The sequence below is a fragment of the Brugia malayi genome, assembly GCF_000002995.4.
Source record: "Brugia malayi strain FR3 genome assembly, contig: Bm_v4_ChrX_scaffold_001, whole genome shotgun sequence".
Lineage (NCBI taxonomy): Eukaryota > Metazoa > Nematoda > Chromadorea > Rhabditida > Onchocercidae > Brugia > Brugia malayi.
In genome coordinates, this window is record NW_025062479.1 from 19,748,655 (window position 1) to 19,760,641 (window position 11,987).

General features: G+C 31.1%; 2 protein-coding genes across 4 annotated transcripts; both read right to left on the reverse strand.

Moving 5' to 3' along the window:
- Positions 1-377: 377 nt before the first annotated feature.
- Bm5712 (Sybindin-like family protein) lies at positions 378-6,855 on the reverse strand (the record flags this gene model as incomplete). 2 transcript variants are annotated; one of them, XM_043075471.1, is made up of 18 exons in its annotated part: positions 378-505; positions 696-841; positions 944-1,058; positions 1,166-1,271; positions 1,500-1,672; positions 1,851-2,087; positions 2,329-2,437; positions 2,676-2,907; positions 3,041-3,249; positions 3,425-3,496; positions 3,634-3,735; positions 3,805-3,965; positions 4,034-4,273; positions 5,174-5,270; positions 5,410-5,584; positions 5,948-6,059; positions 6,414-6,591; positions 6,763-6,855. In XM_043075471.1, the coding sequence occupies 18 exons, from the start codon at positions 6,853-6,855 to the stop codon at positions 378-380; spliced, it is 2,685 nt and encodes an 894-aa protein (XP_042931405.1). The 2 variants fall into 2 exon arrangements, with proteins under 2 accessions (XP_042931405.1, XP_042931406.1); XM_043075472.1 differs by lacking the exon at positions 6,763-6,855 and adding an exon at positions 6,690-6,746.
- Positions 6,856-8,493: 1,638 nt separating this feature from the next.
- Positions 8,494-9,323, reverse strand: Bma-trpp-1 (the record flags this gene model as incomplete). Of its 2 annotated transcripts, XM_001894220.1 has the most annotated exons (4): positions 8,494-8,607; positions 8,805-8,940; positions 9,063-9,133; positions 9,225-9,323. In XM_001894220.1, the coding sequence occupies 4 exons, from the start codon at positions 9,321-9,323 to the stop codon at positions 8,494-8,496; spliced, it is 420 nt and encodes a 139-aa protein (XP_001894255.1). The 2 variants fall into 2 exon arrangements, with proteins under 2 accessions (XP_001894255.1, XP_042931407.1); XM_043075473.1 differs by lacking the exon at positions 9,225-9,323 and having other exon boundaries at positions 9,063-9,121.
- Positions 9,324-11,987: the final 2,664 nt, after the last annotated feature.

The window sequence follows — 11,987 nt, forward strand, 5'->3', positions numbered from 1 at the left end:
TATTTTTATTACTGAATTTTTATTACGTTATAAAAGTAGCACGGAATAAAATTCATCAAAAATCAAGAGATTTAAAAAAACTGTTGTTCCTACCTAATTATTTTGAAGTTTATCGAAATTTTAAAATAGAAATATTAACGGTAGTACCCGTACTTAAGCAAAAAAGCGTCATTTCTATTTAAATGTTTTAGAGCTTAGTAAGACATTAAAGCTGAAAAGAGAAAAAGAAAGAAAAAATAGCAGGTAAATTTACTTCAATAATCGAACTGATATTTGATTCATGAAATTTACATATTTTACATATATCATTCATTTTTATAAATTCAAATAAGCAAAATGGGTAAAGTTTGAATGTGTCATCCTTATTGATTACCTTATTAACAAATTCCTGAATTGAGAAGTTCTCGCAAAGAATTTTGTTGATTTCCATCCATCCAGAAATGATCCTCATCATCGTGCTCACAGTATGCTCCTTTAGCATGAAAACCAGTTGGGCATTGATGAACTGAAATGAATTAATTTATTTATATTTCATAATAATAATAATTATTATCATTATTATTACCTAATAAACGAATCAATTTATTACTTGATAATTAGAATTGTTGTCAGCACTATTTTATTTCAATAACTTTCGCAACAAACTTTTTTATAGTTTTTATTCTCAAAATAAATTTTGTATTATTAAAGCTCACGACATCGTCCATAAAGTAGGAATTTGCCATTAGAACAAAGGCATTGTGATATTCCTTTATCACTATTTGATGAGCAATAGGTATTGCTACATCGTGAAGAACATTCTTCATCACTGGTACAAGCATATTCACCTGGCCATAATTTTCTAAATATTGAAATCTCTTAATGTCAAGAATAGATAAAAGGAATGAGGAGACAAGGTAAGATTTTAGAATAAATTGAAAAGTAGAAATATAAATGACAATACATGCGACATTCCCCTCGTATGCATTTCTCATTGGGAAGACAAGTGCTATCCGGATCAAAATTAGCAATTGATGCATTCCATAAGCAATGTCGTGATGTCACTACTGCATACCATACTGTAATGTTGTTAACATTATCGATTTATATAGACTATGGATAGATATTAATTTATCTTTCAATTCTTAAGTATTTTAGCGATTAATTTGATAAATGTAAAACTTACATGGTTGTTCAGTGATATTACCAAATGGAGCAAATAAAGGTTTTCTTCGAGCGGTGCTAAATGCAAATTTGCAAGGTGAACCATATTGGTCACAACCTGATCGAGCCTATTGATAAGAATTTGGATTAGATCTTGTTTATTTTGCTTTATTGTTTTTTAAAATCTTATTTTAAAAAGATCTGATATTAAAGGGTAAAGTTGAAGAATGTTTGCAAATTGTTCTATAGTTAACATTAACTAACAAATGGCTTTTCCTGAAGGTATAGGAAATCTGCAACATAAATGTTTATGATTCTTGTATTAATGTGAATGCCAAAGTGAAAACTACTATTACCTGTAGCAAAACAGCGGGATTGAATTGATGGCAAGTTGCACCGTTTGATGCAGCACCATTGATACATGCGCAAACTGAATGCACACATTGCGCACCACCACTGTTAAAGCCGTTGCACTGTGATGATGCTTGACAAGAACTTCCTGGGACATGATCATACACCTTCACCGATGCTAAATTAAGTGATGATAAATGAATAATTCCCAGAAATGAATTGGGAATTGGTATCCGGAAAAAGATATTATCAAAAATGATACGTAGGAGTTAACAAAAGTCGAGAAGAATATACATTAAAACTGTTATTCTGTAATACAAATGAAAAAACATTTGATAATTAACAAAAAAAAACACCTGAAGTGCAACATGTACCCATGGTACATGAAGTTTGTGGTGGACAATTATCAGGTGGAGCACACTGACAAATGGCATTCTGATTTGAAGGACATACTGGTTCCAGCGACAATAGACAACATACTCCCACTGCTGTACAACCGAATCCGGTTGGACAGTCAATACCACGATTGCATCGCTGATATGCATGAACACCATTCGGACAAAGTGGTAACGGTTCCAAGCAGCAACCTCGTCCTAATATTATATGTGAATGTAGGTTGCAGTAGAATTACTTGGTTAATTTTGGTTATCACAGGACAAGTTATCTAATTCGAGCGAAATACAGCAGTGTATGTGATGATAAAATGTATTTCCCATCTTAATTTCTTATGTGAAAATATTGAGAGCATGCTGATCACCAAAAAAATCTAATGAAATTACTACTGCGGTAGAAGGAGAAACGATTAAGTTAATCGGAAAAATGAATATTGATAACCTTCACAAATATAACCAATCGGGCAACTGTTACCATAAGCGCATAACTGAACAGCAAGTTGTCCGTTAGAGCACACAGGTAATGGACAGCATACTCCATTCTCACATACCTGAAATAATCGTTTGTACCATATTCGCAGAATTTCTTAAACAATCTTATCAACATAGGAAAAAAGTCAATTAACCCGATGATTGTAATATTAAAAATTATGGTAAGGTTAATACTATTTAAAGCATATATACTGCATTTATCTTCTCCTCCATGAATAAAATAATTAGCTATGACAGATGAAATAATTTAATTTATTCTTATACTTTCCATTATTCTTTTAGTTGTGTAAAAAATACCTGCCCAACGGGACAAGAATTTCCATGACATCGTCCAGATGATTGAGCACCAGATGGACATACTGGTAACGGACAGCAACCGCCATTGCTACATTCCATACCTTGTGGACAAACATTTCCAGCTTCACACAGAGTCGCCGACAGGATCCCGTTTGAACAAGCTGGCAATGGACAGCATACACCACTAATGCACTGCTGACCGGTTGGACAGCAGCACCCACCGGTTGCACATCTGAACAATATATAATGCAGCAGCTCAAAGCAACATTGCAGCTATTAATATACCTGAAGGCATTCGCTTTTTGAGAAATTCAACACATTATTAACTAAAGGTGTGCTATAAAAGGAATAAACCAAAAAGTTACCGTTGTGAACCGATTTGATTATTGGGACAAAGTGGAAGTGGACAACAACCACCATTAGCGCATTCAAAACCATTTCCGCATTCATCATTGGATACGCAAATCCGTAGGGCGATGACACCTGTAGAACAGCGCGGTGCAGGACAACATAAACCATTTGCACAGATTGATGCACTTTGACAACCCATACCTGACGGACAGCGGCCTATTGCCTGAATTATTATATTAAAACTTAGGCTTCTTAAAGGCTAAAAAGAAGACATTGAGATGAAACCATCTCATCCGCATCCCAAGAAAAAAAGATTAAATAGAACACTTCATGGTTTATAATAATATAGATTAAAAGTTAAAATTCAACTTTTTCTAATCATCAGATCAAAAACATGCCTGTATTCCGGTAGGACAAAACGGTATTGGACAACAGCCACCACTAGAACATTCCATTCCTGGACCACATTCCTAAAGGCAATTCTCAACATTAACACTAGGAATATTTCAGAAACAATTATTTAAAAATGTAAAACAAAAATCAAGAAAAAAAATAGTTAATTCCGTTACTAATAAGAAGTACAAGTTAAACAAAAAAAAAGCGACACCTGATCAACAGCACATCTTGAAGCAGCCGTAACACCACTCCGACAAATTGGCATACGAATTGGTTCATGCTGTTGACAGCAACACCCTGATATGCAACTAGCCTGAAAAAGATAAAAGGAAGCCAAGGAAATTTATACATATATATATATTAGGTATGAAATGTTTTTTACCTGTTGTGAGCACGACATTGTCATTGAAACTGTTTGACCACAAAATCCTGTGGCATCTTGACCACTGGGACAAGTTAATGGACAGCATACACCACGATAGCAACCACTATTTGCTGGACATTGTTCCATGAAACCACAAGGTTGTATTCCAGGAAAACCATCTTAAATTTGAATAAATTAATGATAAAATTTATGATTAATATTGATTTCGTTAATTATGTAAAATTACTGGGACACATAATGACGATTTGTTGTTGTTGCTGAACAATTTGGAAAGAATTTTGTTGTACGACTGGTATTGGTGTTTGTGGTTGTAATGGTTGAACAACTGGAATAGGTAAGGATTGCATTGATTCTGCGATGATACTACAACAGAAACCACTAATCGTATAACATATCGTTCCAGGTGGACATGACTGGATTGGTGAACAAGCTGCTACAGGTGATCCTGTATTTGGAGGACATACTTCTGAAGCATTTATATTATTTCTAGTATTTTGAAATTAACAAATCCATTTTCTTTTTTTTTTTTTTTTTGGACGTAAATGAAAAACAAAATAATTCCTTCAAATTAAAAATTTTAACTAAGATTTTATAATTTACAAAATAAGGGAGAAAATAAGTTGGATCGAATTATTTTGTTGAAAATAAAAGACAAAAAATGAAAATGTTCTGAAAATTATTATCATTTAAATTTATATAAACCTTGCAATTATTATAGTTATTTGTTATTATCATTATTTATTATTATTGTTATTATTATTATTATTATTAATTAGAATATTATTAGCATTTTCTTTTTCACTACTTATATTTTGGAGCTTTTAACAACTTAATATTAATCTTGATTTCAATAATTTAGAAAAAAAGACGTCTTCTCACTTTTCCTTTTCTTTAGTTTTATTCATATTTATTAAGATATTCCTCTTATATGCTATAAGAATTGAAAAAACTTATGGAAAGCGTACAATTCTTTAATGGCTTATTTATTCTTGTGCTTTTTTTCTTAAGCTCTTATTCAATTAAGCTTTCAGATTTTAGAAAACATTAATTTGTGTGCATATAATTATCTTTACAAGATCATTGCTTAGAAGTACGTTTTCTTCCCTTTTCATTACTTTTAAATGACCATTACAAATTAAAATTAAAAAATATAACAAGAAAGTATTATACCTGTTATCAAAAGTTTTGCTAATTTAATTGTAGTATTTGTATTTTAATGACTTTTGATTAAATGTATTAGTAAATTTAAACCTTGCAAAATTGTCCAACTTAGCTATTCACACACTTTAATTAAATTTTCATTTACTGTTATTCACATTGATTATTTAATTTTCCATTAAAATTTATATTATATGGAAGATCTAACGAGGTAAAAGATTATTCATAACAGGTACTGATATTGGTAATGATGGTTCATAATTAGTTGGTAGATTTGACATTGACTGACAGCAAACTTGATATTCCTAAATTATTTTACAAAATTAGCCTGATAAGAAAGAAAAAAATTTAACTAGAAAATGTATAAATAAAACTAGAAAAAAGTAATAAAGCTAAAGCACTGTTATTAATTTTTCGAGAAAAAAAAATGTAAATTTACAAAACCTCTGTGCATTGCGAGTTTCCAGGACATACATTCGTAAATGATTGTTGAGCACATCGACTAACCGGTAATGAACCTACCGGACAACCAAGTAAACGATTAAGCGTGCAAATTTGCAATCTTGCATCAAATGTTGTCCCTGCACCGCATCTTCTTGATGTCCATATTCCGCATGATCTATGCAACTTTTTCATATTCTCATAATTTAATATATTTTATCTAGTTAATGAGCAAAATTCATTCTTTGATAATTTTAAAATAAAAAAAATTTTTCCATAAATTTTTGAAAATTTTATAACTAATTTGAATATATTTTGGTATGGTATATTAATATGATTACTATTATTATATATTTAATATACAATTTAATATATTTAATATACAATTGCTCTTTTTTAAGCTGATTATTGAAAAGATGTTCCTTTCCAAAATTTCCACTATTTAATCTATTGATTTCTCGCGATATATTGATCGAATGACATCTAACAAGATGACCCCTTCCTTTCTCTTCCATCTGTTGCAGATGCATTTGATATCTACCTGGTTTGCTGTGGTATACACTGTAGGAAAGCAGCATTGTTAGTGGAATCGAGTTGTAAAGTTGATGATAACCAATCACAAGGCTCCATTTGCATTGGCGTTATATTTCTTACTAAATCTCATAAATCTTCAAGACTTAAAAAAAATGGAACGAATTAACGAATTTAAAAACATAACTTAATATCTATAATGAAAAATATAAATAATTTTAACTTTCCCATTGTTATTTTTAATCAGTTTTTGTCCCTAAATTCTCAGACAGCAAATAAATGATCTTTTTTGGGATTATCAGTAAACTAAAGGACAAATCATCTATTCAGAATTTTATAATTTAGATTCCTGTGAACAGCTTTTCTATGTCTAAAATAATGCTTTAAATTTTATTAAAAAATCGGATGCGACATAGGATTTATTTAATTTTGTTGATGAGTTTAGTTGAACAAATAGAAATATTAATAGCAATAACCTTGGCAAGTTTTTTCACATCCGTTAACAGTCGGATTTTGTTGACAGTTCGGTTGTTGTCTACGTAACTTATATTTTTCACTACAACCTTGCTTCATATAGTCAAAATGATGTTCTCCTGGGCAAGTTTGCTTTTTCCATATTCCAATTTTATTATCAACCAGAAAATAACGTTCGATCTACAATACTCATATTATGTAATAATAATAATAATAAAGTCTTTATAAAAGTGTAAATAGTATCAATTGGAGATCGATTTATATTGCTATAAATTTACAGATATCTTTTTTTTCCACATTAGAATTCCATCGAAGATTTCGAATTGTTTTAACATAAATAATTATGCAAACTTCTTGATCACTAAGCGGAATGCACTGGTAAAATGATTGTGGATTAGTAGCAGCACGAATGTGCTCAATAGTCATACATAAAGTATTTTCCATTGGTATATTTTCATTACCTGCAAAATTATTTATTTTTTGAGAGCAAAAAAAGAAGCATTAACAATACGAATTTAGAAGGTTTTTGTAGTTTATGTAAGTCAATACTGTTTAGAATTTTTTGTTCTCATGTTTTATCGTTTTTTTTTTTTTAATTCGCGGATTTTACTAAAATTTAATGAAAAACTTTAAAACTGGAATACGATAGATGTTATGCTTATTAATTGCTTTGTACTAAAATAGATAACTTACCGCCTACATAATGTAGTAGGAGAAAAAATATTTGGTAACTCATAAACATTGAAGAGAGTTAGTACTAGCAAAACAACAAAAAAAAAAAGAAATTAGTAATAGTAGTAATATTAGTACTGATAGTAATAATATTAGTGGTAATAGCTAATAATGCTGTCAATAGCAGTTTTGATAATTGAGTCGTACAGCACGAGAGCAGTAACGGTCAAATTTCTTACGAATGATTCTAATAAGATCGAAATCATAGTTAAGAGCAACTCACTTATCTTAAAATGTTTGCTTGAAAAGTATACCATTAACCATCAAACTAGTTCTCACATTATGGTCAAAAGTTGATTCTACTTATGTTATCCTAAAATCTAGTTTATTGTAGCTATCTAAATAATGTCCCGGTCCTGCTATACCACTTTTTTCGTTTTGTCACTTGAGTATCTCTTCAATAATATAAATGTCAATGCATACACCATAACTGCACACCGTTCCATTGCCCTCTCAGAATTATTTGCATGACTACGTCAGCATTTCAGTTATTTTAATAACTTTACTGTTTATTATATACAGTTTCAAGATAAAGCTCAATTGGTGGTCAAAGCATGGGAAATAAAAAAGCACAAAGTGTACAGAAACATCATTACACCAATACCCTAACAAACTAATACACTAACAAAACAAGAAATATGAAATATTGACTTTAGTACATAATGCTGCAGTCATAGTACATGTTACAATCATCATTGTTACCAATGTTTAGTATGTCATCCCAATATATATTTCGATATTTTTTATACAAAGGAAACTTATTTCGTACAGGTCTTTGATGACCCGCCGCCAGAATTTCTTGAATTGGTTGTAATACATTACGGCACGATATATTTTATCTATTCGTTCTTTCTCTACAGATAAAAAACATACAGTAGTAAGGGCAAATAGCAATTCAAAATATTGGAATGAAAAACAAAATTATTCACAAAATACCTTCGCTGTAAAGGGCAGCAGTAAGCGTACCCCACTGGCTCTTGTACCTTAGACAGCAACAAAAGATTAAAGTTTGGAAATCATTTCTGCGAAGATAAAATCAATTGCGCACCTAATAACTAAAAGTAACTTAAGAAAACTGCTAAGTTGCAATACTGAAAGACTCGCCAATATCACTTTTGTTTCTAAATCAAAATAATTGCAAACTTATAGAGGTATATTTACTAGTTTTTCATCCTGCATCTTTATACTCTTCGATCTTTATGGCAATAGATATCGCATTTATACTTTATGCATTAGTGACGTCAACGTAACTTATTCATACAAATATACAAGTAGATTTTTTCGAATTATCGCAGGAAAAACAAACCAAAAAAAAAAAAAATGACCAGTAGGAAGTAATGCTGAATATAATCAAAATGATGGATGATTTTGAATTAGTTGTTCAAGTCGGCTATTGAAAAGTTCATTGCTTAATTGCGCATTACTTTCAATTAGCACATTTTTTATCACTCCATCGACATATGCCTTAATTTGCACATTCATGATTTAACTTTACATCCATATTTTCATTCTTTTTGAACCAGTCAACGACAAAGTACTTTTTTACTCGTAATTTCAGTAAAAGAATAACAAAAAGCTGCATGCAAAAGAGTACTACTTCCGATTAGTTAAGTGGAGTGATTAATTAAATGAAAAGTACAAATATACATGCCGTCCATTACCTGATAAATACTACGCATAAGCTCAGGAATCCCGGCTGCATTTGGATCCGTGTTGAGAACCATTTTCAATCCAGTGGGTGTTTCCAGATAGTTTAACTTATATTGACTAGTTTCAAAACTATTCACTTGTTGAATTCTAAAACAGCAATCATCATTTTGGAGAGATAAAAAGAAATCAGAAAGAAGTGTAATTCCGAAATGTGAATAACATATCCATACATGCAAACAATTGAATTGAAAATTTTTTTCAGAACTAACCCAGCTGCTGTCGAAAGTTTCAAAGCGAATGAGCGTAATGATAATAGCATGCCATACATTAATTTCAATTCCTATAACTTTTTTTCATGATTATAAACTACACGTCATACATATTTCGGTACGATTTAATTGAATTTATGAGAAAATACCAAGAATAAGCACCTGTTCCATTGACATTACCGCTTTTTTTTCCCGTCTCCATTCCCTGTATAGAACACATGCGCCATCTCGATTAAACAAGTAAAAATTGAATATTGTCATTTCATCCTCAATTACTTTCGGATGATGATTATCTTAACTGAAAACAAAAAATGAGATACGATGATTAAAGTGACATCAATGATCACCTACTATGTTTTCGTAAGACGGCAAATTTACCAATTGCTTATTTACTTAAAGTTACACGTCACAGTACTCCCTCTTCCTAATCATATTGCTCTCATATTAAATACTATTCCATCTTCCTGCATCATACACCCATTATGTGAGTAACTTTTTTTCCTTTTCTTTACAATGTGAGCCAACGTGTTACTGAAGATATGGGAATAACATACATAAATGTTGATGCAATATAGAATGCATTTTGTCATTTCATTTCCCACACCATATGAAATTTTCCTATTTTTTCAGGTATGGGCAAAATTATTCTTCTAAAATAAATGAACAACTAATAATAGGAAGACATCGATTATGTTACCACCTACCCACTTTGCTGACTCTGCTTTCAATTTCTATTTCTCTCTAACTAACCAGCCTACTCTCTCGTCAACTTTGCTCTACCAAAAGTAAGGGTACTTATCACCGTCCCTGCTACTACCCTTCCCACAGCTTTACCCGAATAAAAAAGCACCTCAACAAAAGAAAGAAGTTGGGAGTTGACCATGAGTGAACCAGGAAATACCGAACGGGCCATGAAAGAACAGCTGAAACAACACGACATTCCGGAATTGTTCACGTTGACCATTTTCGGGAATCAAATCTGCATGTTCGTTGATAGTTAAGTAATTAGAGTACAATAATGTTACCCGGATAGCTGTTTAGCATTCTGGTATTAATCCATTTCATTGTTTTGTTGACCTGGAATTGACTGAATGACCTTGCGTTTTAGTTGACCAAATTTATAAAATTCTTTGCTTCAAATAAAATCATTCAAATGACTCCTACCTTCAATGATATTTATTAGTTAAATTAACATCTTGCTTCAATAATTTTCTTCGATCATATCTACTTTGATCGTATGTTACACTGAAAAATGGAATCAGAGAACGATGTTTAATTCACGACGCAAAAATTCAATTTCAAATTCGTTGAAATATTATCAAAAAAATTGTCCTCAGTTCTAAATCATTAATTGGATGTATTCGTCCATACGTTATCATATCATATGCGTTTTGTAATTAGCGACATTTAATTTCATAGTCTCATCAGACACTAATTTCGAAATGGCAATAAAAAAAATCTGTCGATAGATGGTCAGGTAGCCCCCTGTTTTCTGCAGTGAGTGAAGTTAAATATGTTATGATCTCATCATCATTCTAATTCTACTCAATGTCACCATTTTGCATGTAAGTGACCCAATGCTATTACTATTCACCATGTGGAAAATAACTATTAATAACAATCAGTGATAACAACGATCGAAATAATATAAACGCAGTTAGAGATAAAATGATAATATTAATAATAAATAATAATAATAGACTAAATAATAATAAAATGATAATATTAATAATAAATAATAATAATAAAAGGATAAATATTCACTACTGTCTAAAATTTTTTATACATTCACAGTTATTCTGTTTGTTTAACAGGTCACTTTTTGCTAAGTTTTTTTTCGTACGAAAGTCGAACTGTTATAAAACTTCGCCATTCAGGAAACGAATTGTTAGGTGAGGATTTCAAGGCCAACCAGTAAGCTTTTCTTTAAAGTATACAAAAGTTGAATCATTATAAATTTCTTCAGCGTCCAAATAAATGGACAGTTAGATGAGAATATGAAACAATATGATTATTTTTGTAGCAGAATCAGAAATAACGAGGTATGCAATGTTTTTTCTTTCTCATCTTTTTTACCATCTTTCTCCTTCTAGTAAGTAAATATCATACATCCTTATCATGATACGATATATGATAAATCATCATTATACTTTATTTCTCTTTCTCTTTCGAATATCATCGATTGATTGTAATGCATAAGTTTGGGTTAGATATATACATATTAGTGTGACCTGTGATGTGGCCATCCTTTTGGACATAAAAATTAAAAATACACAGGACAAGGTCAAGCACATCGATAACTTAAATGGTCTTTCCACTGAAGTTTTTTTTTTTCGTAGATATGCTCCCCTTCATTATACTTGTTGTGCATACCTCATATATATATTATCTCTCCCCATTTCATCTTTTTTACTTTTTCCTCCTAATAAATACACTATATCCCTTTCACGTCGTAAATGCTATTTCTTGCTGATGGACATAAAGGTCATTCATTGATTTAGTCCAAAATGAGAAAAGGGTCAGCAGTGAGAAAATGATGACCCTCCCCCTTTCCCCCCTTTTTCCTCATCTTCCGTCAATTTGACCCCTCCAATAATCAAAGCCATCTTGATGCATTAGTAACCTTCGTCTCTTTCCAAGATGTTTTCTTTTCTACATTTTGGTTAGTTTGCTTTGTATAAATTGTCAGACTTTCAACATTTCCTCCCAGTGTAACTCATTAAGAAGTCACGTATGTGTGGTCAGATATTGCTACTCCAACTCAGATGTTTTATCCCTTCGTTTTCTTCTGTTTTCCGATGATATTGTTTCGTACAAAATTTAGAATTTCTTATGGCTGATATGTCGACATCTCTAGAGAATATTGGTATAATTAAAGGACTATTAGTTACATTTGCATAACGTAACAATCTTGCTAATTGAATC